The sequence below is a fragment of the Clupea harengus genome, chromosome 18 (assembly GCF_900700415.2).
Source record: "Clupea harengus chromosome 18, Ch_v2.0.2, whole genome shotgun sequence".
Lineage (NCBI taxonomy): Eukaryota > Metazoa > Chordata > Actinopteri > Clupeiformes > Clupeidae > Clupea > Clupea harengus.
Window position 1 is genome coordinate 5,837,665 of NC_045169.1, and position 7,233 is coordinate 5,844,897.

Sequence of the window (7,233 nt, forward strand, 5' to 3'; positions counted from 1 at the left end):
TCGCTCCACCACTCTGACAGGGAGAAAGAGGGAAAGAGAGAGAGAGAGAAGGAGAGAGAGAGGGGGGGAGAGAGAGAGGGATTGCAAGTTATATTAACCTTACTTCTAATAAATGATCAAATAAATTAGCCCCTTGCAGTAGCTCAATATCATGCAGGACCAAAGGTAATGACTACTATAAATCTAAGGCTGTCTAGGAGATAAAACGCCTGTGTAAGAGTGTGTGTGTGTGTGTGTGTGTCGGTGTGTGTGTCGGTGTGTGTGTGTGTGTGTGTTTGTGTGTGTGTCAGTGTGTGAGTGTGTGTGTGTGTACCTGAGGTGATATCTATACTTTGCTTATCCTCCTCTAGTCTGCGGATCTTGTCCAGCAGTTCCGTCTTCATGGTGTCGTACAGCATCGTCCGCTCACTCTGCCCAGAGAAACATCCATCAGTTAAAGAATTTGTGCATCTTTGTCTCTCTCTGCCCCCCCCCCCTTCTCACACACACTCTCTTTCTGTGTGTGTCTGTGTGTGTGTCTGTGTGTGTTGTATATAGTTGTTTCAATTATATTAATGAACTGTTCCTGTCTTTTCACATACAAATGTGACTATTTGTCAAGCCAATGAATCATATTTTAAATTCAAAATGTGAGTGTGAGAGATTTAACAGTGACTGCAGGACTGTCTGTTTGCTGAAGGTGAGTCATGGCTAAGTGCGGCCCAGTCTGTTCAGCAGGTAAGTGTTACCTCTAGGTGTTGCCTCGCACCCTGCATCTCACATTCATGTTTGTGCTTGATAACCTGCAGGCACAGTTCCCTGTATATACCTACAGGGAGGGGAAGCAGGAGAAGACAGAGAGAGAGACAGACAGACAGACAGACAGACAGACAGAGACAGAGAGAGAGAGAGAGAGAGAGAGAGAGAGAGGGAGAATACGATAAGAGCGGAAGATACTGATGGTCAGATGAAGCGCTGGTTTATTATGAACAATTCAAGCAACTTTACTGGGATGTAGAAATCATAGGTACAAAGTAAGTGTAGGACAATGAAGATAACACAGGGTATGAGTACGCCCAAACAGCTCATGAGGAACAATTATGTGCAGTTCCATTACCGGCCACTTGGGTGCGCATCTGCATGTTCTGCTGCAGGACGACCAAGGGGTCCTGGTACTCTCCCGCCTTCCCTGCCAGCACCTCATCCAGCTTCACCTTCATCTGGTTCAGACGCTCACGGAACAGTCTGGAGGACACAATACAGAGGGGTCCGCTAAGTCCACGAGGCCCCAGAGCATAGGTGCGATGAGCCCCACCACACATAACCATGGCCCTGGCTGCCACAGATCCTTACAGCCTACTTAACCATGGGCCATGCCTGAGATTCAGATCTTGGCACAGCCTAATTTATTCATGTACAGCTAATGTAAATTGAAAAATGTAAAGTGGATCCTTTTTTCTATACACACACAAACATATGCACACAAATACAACGTCTCTGACCTCCAGGCCATTTCTAACAAAGGCTGCGTTTCATTGTACACATGATATCAGTTATATCAGCCATATGATCAGAAGCATCACTTCAGCACTGAATGGCCATAAGGACATCTACTCGTCTCCAAACACGCCTCAACTACATCAGCATGACTATGCAATGGTGTGGTGGAGTGCATCTCGCGTAGATTACATACAATTATTTCATCAATCTATTAAGTATTACAATGTGATTGATTCTTGAAGTGTTTCCTGATTTGAAGATCCTTATGATTTTCAACGGGCTCTTAAAACGACAAAAGAACGTCATCAAAACCATGATAAAAAGAGCCTATCACTTAAGAACAAGATACTCCTAAAACTGCCCCCAGAATGAAGTATCTACTTATTAACAATCATGCTCCCCAGGAGGCGATACCGTTATTTTAAATCCATTTTCCATCTCCTTGTGATTACCAGAATCATCTCAGTTCCAGCGTGTCATCTGTTCAGCACTGCCCCCGTGCTGCAGCGTGGTGGTAGGCCTGGTTCCTGTCTGCCTGCTAGCAGGATTAGCCCGAGGTGAATGATTATGCCTGCCATCTGCCTCTCATCCCTCAGCTATTCTCCCAGGCTGCTGGGGCTTTCCTAGCTTTTGTTAGCGGGCCCATATCTCCGGAACCTCTTCTTTTATTCTGTCTTGATCTGCTGGAAACAGACTGAGGCAGTCTCTGTTTTTTTTTTCTCCTCCTGTCAAGAAATGGATCCTACCAGTGGTCCATCCAAGTTAATGACTCTCAGATTCCTGGACTTTATTTGCCAAGTCCTCGGCCTGTCTTGGTTATCATGCTTGGACATAAAAACAACTGTCTCAAAAATGGGTCAACCTCTCATGGGCTTTTTTCCCCCATTATGCTTGATGTGCACATGGCCTGATAAACCACCACACAACACATGGCAACATGGTTCAGATCGGGCCCTCTGTGTTCACCTATCAGAGATAAACTTGATTAAGTTTAGTTTCAAAGGGTCCTCAAGTCACAAATGAAAATCTTAAAAAGAAAGGAACTGAGACAGTAGAACTGACAGACCCAATAAAGAGAGATGGGCTCCTTCTCTGAGTTGGTTGGTTGGTTGGTTTAGTAATACCTTTCATTTGTTCCCTTTTTTTAGTCTCAACTTATGCTTGACCTGAACTCATCTCCATTAACTGGTCACTGAAGTGGGGCCGGAAAAGAAATGTCTTCCGTCAGAGGTAGGAAGCTTACTTCTCTTTCAGTTCGAGGAATTGCTTCTCCAGATCTGACATCTCGTCCAGGCACTCTGTTCTTCTTCGCTCACAGTCCTCGTCATCCATCTCTGTATTTCAGACAACAGAAAAAACACACTGATCTTCTGTTTTAATCATCGTCATCCTTTCTACTCATTTAACTTTTGGAACGGTTTAATAAAAGCAACTGAACTAGTCCCATCTGATTAAATGTCATATCTTTATTCCTTGTCGGGGTAGGGACTTGGTAAATTAAGAGGTTTATGTGACCACATTAGATGACCATATTATGTAAGATTCAGGAATACTTCCATGACTATTTTATGACATCTTGATCTGCCTATGGCCATCAATAAAATAAATGAAGACATAAGTCGCATATCATAACCATTTTATCACGAATTTACCCACGAATAAGCAATAGATTTGTGTCTTTTCAAAAAGATGGTAATTAAAAAAAATATTCCATTCATCCTAAATCTTCAATTTAATCACCCATCATGTCAGATTAATACTCTCTCACATATCTAATTTATAATATTGCCGATTTGCATTTCCAATCCACACAAAAGATGAACAGCAGCCAAAATAGCCTGAAAGTAGAGTGTCGTAAGCCTCTAACTATAACAGATTAAAAGCCAGTTGGGGTCGATAGATATACCAGTACTGCAAGTAAGCTAATGGACAGACTCTATCAACACTGAGGGAAAACGTATTACGCCACTCAAATCACCTGAGCTCTCCTCTTCCTCCTCTTCCTCTGCTTCGCTCTCCTCCGACTCACTCCCCCTCTCGCTCTCGTGTTCCTCGCCGCTTTCCTCCATGGTCTCCTCGGCCTCTCCTCCCTCCCTCTCTCGCTCCTCCTCCATCTCGCCGTTCGCCTGCGGCACCTCCGAGTCTCCCTCCGTCTCCATGTCCTCCTCGGGCTCTCTGGCGGCGGGCTGGGCCGGCATCACCAGCGCACACACGGGCTCTTCTCCTGGATCAACCTGTTACATTACAAACAACACATCAGGTGCCATCTTCATCAGAATCAACCAGGGATAGAAGAAGAGAGAGTATTAGAAGAGGACAGTTAGATCTTAAATCTACTTGAACTGACCAAGTTCATTTTTCAGGTCAACCAAAAAGGTGATAGATAGATAGATAGATAGATAGATAGATAGATAGATAGATAGATAGATAGATACTTCATTAATCCCAAGGGAAATTTTAGGACATCCAGTAGCTTATACAACTTACACAACTCACAGACACACATACACAAATCACATACACATGCAGACACTGTATACTGTTACTTCAGAAACACAAGTGAATGATCTCTAACCCTAGCTCTTACATGCAGCAAGCTGGCAGATATATCATTGGGATAAAAAAACAACATATAGTCTTACGCATGTTTCTACTGTTCAAACTGAAAGTATGCCTGAGCCCACCTGTAAAGTGGTTGGCCTATCATGCTTATTGCACTGGTATATAACAAGTTCACTATTTGTTCACTATTTCCAACTGGAGTGTAGGCTCAGGGCCGTTGCTACATACACGCGTAGGGCACCAAGTGCAACAACAATAAATGCATGAATATAAATTAAAATACATAATAATAATCTGTATCTTTCAGACAACTACACCATTATACCAATTGAGGCTATGCACTATATTTTAACGAAATAATAACATGAAGGATCGTGGTGCCCCCGCATGTGGTTTGTTTTGCTTGCGCCGGTCAAACCCGCACGATGAAGATATGAAAGCTATAGGCAACATTTTACGAAAGACTTAGTGAAAAGACAAACAGAGTCGGGAACTAAAGAGAAAAACATTGCTGGATTACGCTTTTACATATCGGGTATGCTTAAACGTGTTAATCGTAAAATACTGGAACATTAGCCTAAACAATACATGGCAGGCAAGAAGACGTTAAACTAGGTAATGTTAGAAAACTAAAGATCTTATGATTTCATGTTTCAAGCCTAGTCTATGGGGCAAAAAGCTAACGCTAGCCAGCATTTAAGTCCGTGAGTGTCTGGTGATTTATTTTAGCCTACCGTCCGTTGTAAGGCTAGCCTACACCTCAGTCTCTCGGCTTCAGATGTAACTTTAGCATCTCATCTAATCTGTTAAAGTATAGCACTCGCACTCCTAAACTCAACAGAGATAGAACTCTATTAATTTAGTGTTATATTTAATAAACATTCTTTTGTGGTAGCCTGTCAGGTTTACATCACATCATGTCCCAACCATACACAGCAAAAACAGTCCTCCCATTTATCATCGTAAAAAGGCAAAATATGAGAACGTAGCCTAAACAAAATATTATAACGTGGCAATACACCATTAATCAATACATCATCAAACAGCATCAAGTTGGAAACATTTATTTTTAAATGTATATCTATCAAATATACGGTAGCAAAGGATGAGCTAAATAGGTTATATGCAATTCCAACTAGTTGTTTGCGTTAACGTTTGTGTTGTTGGTTTATATTTGTATTGTGCTAGGAGATTCACATTCATAACTATAATAATAACGGTTTTTTTTAACGAGTGTTGAGCACCACAAAGCAATTCCGCCTAAGGCGCCCAAATGGCCACCTGCGGCCCTGTGTAGGTTTCACATAATAGGCTACTTTATTTATCGGATTGCCTTTTCGAAGACATTGTTATAGGCCTATTCATGAGAAGAACAAATGAGAAGTCAAGATTGTGTGGGGGACCTCTTTAGTGAAACTCTGGAATAAAAAATAAACCCATTATACATTTGACCGGGTCCATTATACATTTAACCGAAATCTCTGTTAGCCAACATCTATTACTTTAAGTTTCTTCTTATAAAACGACTCACTGATAGGCCTACTGTAACAACGAGGTGAAAATAATTTCAGACAGGTGTCAAAACCACTCTGTTCATACATTCATGAACTTGTTAGGCTACTGGGTGTAATCTATTCGATACTTAGCCCTATTTGGCCTTCCCGTGTATTACGCTGTAAGGTTGCTGCGCTACAAGTTGTTGTAAGAACTGAAGGATGCGTGTTAAATTGTTGTCACTAGTGACACTGCCAAAGCGCTGTGCAGTTGAAGTTTGAAAATATGCTGTGAAAAGATACCGGATAAGTACGGAGCAGGCTAGGCTACGTGACGGTTGTGTTTCAATGGAAATGTATAGGCTACTATACGTGAGAGGTGACTAGCCTGCTAAGCACAAGATCCATGTCCTGTACGGAGTTGCCATAGAATCCAGGCCGCCCTTGCAAAATGACCGCAGGAGCTGACCATATGTTACATTGTAGTCTCTCGTTTATCAGATGTAACCAGCGACAACTAATATGTTACAAAGCCAGAACAAATGTACCAAGTGGGAGGAGGCTGTAAACTCGGTTCATATCAGCTAGTTTTGCAACAGTAACGTTAGTTGTTCTTCTCTCGAATAATAACGTAGCGAGACTATTTGCATGAATTAACATAGACTACGATATATATTTTAGAATACACACAGGCTAGAAGTAGCTTAAGCAATAGTTATCTTACGCTATAGTAACAAGTGTGTCCATTAAATTGTGACTACATTGTTATAGCCTAATGCATCGAGTGTCCGACTAACTGATGCCGGCGATAGAGGTTTGCGGAGCGGATAAGTATACTGTAGCACATCTAATTTTCCTTTTGAATAGAATCGGAATAGTAGCCTAAGTATTTGAAACACAACCATTAAAATAAAAAATACAGTCGTACCTTATTATAATTAATGTTCGGCAATTTCCAGAATCTTTATAATCTGTCAACACGTACAGTACAACTCGTACTTCCTCGATACCCCTATTCTGTCTACTTCATCGAATTCAACTAGTAGCCAATCAACATTGAGCTCACTTCTCTAAGTGGCCAATCGGCAGAGAGCGCAGGTTCATCGCTGCAATATGAAGTCCTTCTGTTCGCTTTCCCCCGCTCTGTCTGCACTTGCAACCTTTTAAATATACACCAGGATGTGTTATAGGTCACAGAATACTCACCACAGGCGACGTGTCTTCTCACTAACGATGATGTGCATGTTTTAAGTATTTGTTATTGCAATATTGTTTCCCTCCTAAACCTATAGAGAACTCTTATTTTGACAAAAGGCTAACTACTTCAGAACCGGAATCAACTTCAATGTTACATAGTGACAAAATAAGAGTAGTACACCGATCAGATTAAAACCAATGACAGGTGAAGTGAATCACATTGATTATCTTGTTAAAGTGGCACTTGTCAATGGATGGGATATATTAGGCAACAAGTGAACAGCACGTTCTTGAAGTTGATCTGTTGAAAGCCAATGACTGTAAGGACTATCAGAGCATTTCACACAAGGCAGCTCTTGTGAGGTATATGCAGTGGCTACTACCTACCAAAAGTGCTCCGAGCAAGAACCACCAGAGAAGCAGCGACAGGGTCAAGGACGCCCAAGGCTCATTGGGCTGGCCCGTGTTGTCCGATCCCACAGAGGAGCTACTGTAGAGCAAT

General features: G+C 42.0%; 1 protein-coding gene across 2 annotated transcripts in view; it reads right to left on the reverse strand.

Annotated features, from left to right (window-relative positions):
* brms1 (BRMS1 transcriptional repressor and anoikis regulator) overlaps positions 1-6,571 on the reverse strand; it is an 11,266-nt gene extending 4,695 nt beyond the window's left edge. The window contains exons 1-7 of one of the 2 annotated variants that reach the window (XM_012820658.3): positions 6,463-6,571; positions 3,458-3,713; positions 2,723-2,813; positions 1,097-1,224; positions 729-808; positions 314-410; positions 1-13 (exon numbers count right to left, since the gene is read on the reverse strand). The exon at positions 1-13 is cut by the window's left edge and continues 80 nt beyond it. In XM_012820658.3, coding sequence (XP_012676112.1) covers positions 1-13; positions 314-410; positions 729-808; positions 1,097-1,224; positions 2,723-2,813; positions 3,458-3,677 — 629 coding nt within the window. In that variant the 5' untranslated portion in view covers positions 3,678-3,713; positions 6,463-6,571. Of the gene's footprint in view, positions 14-313; positions 411-728; positions 809-1,096; positions 1,225-2,722; positions 2,814-3,457; positions 3,714-4,775; positions 6,436-6,462 lie in introns of those variants that run through there. The other variant, XM_031584658.2, reaches the window with a different exon arrangement.
* Positions 6,572-7,233: the final 662 nt, after the last annotated feature.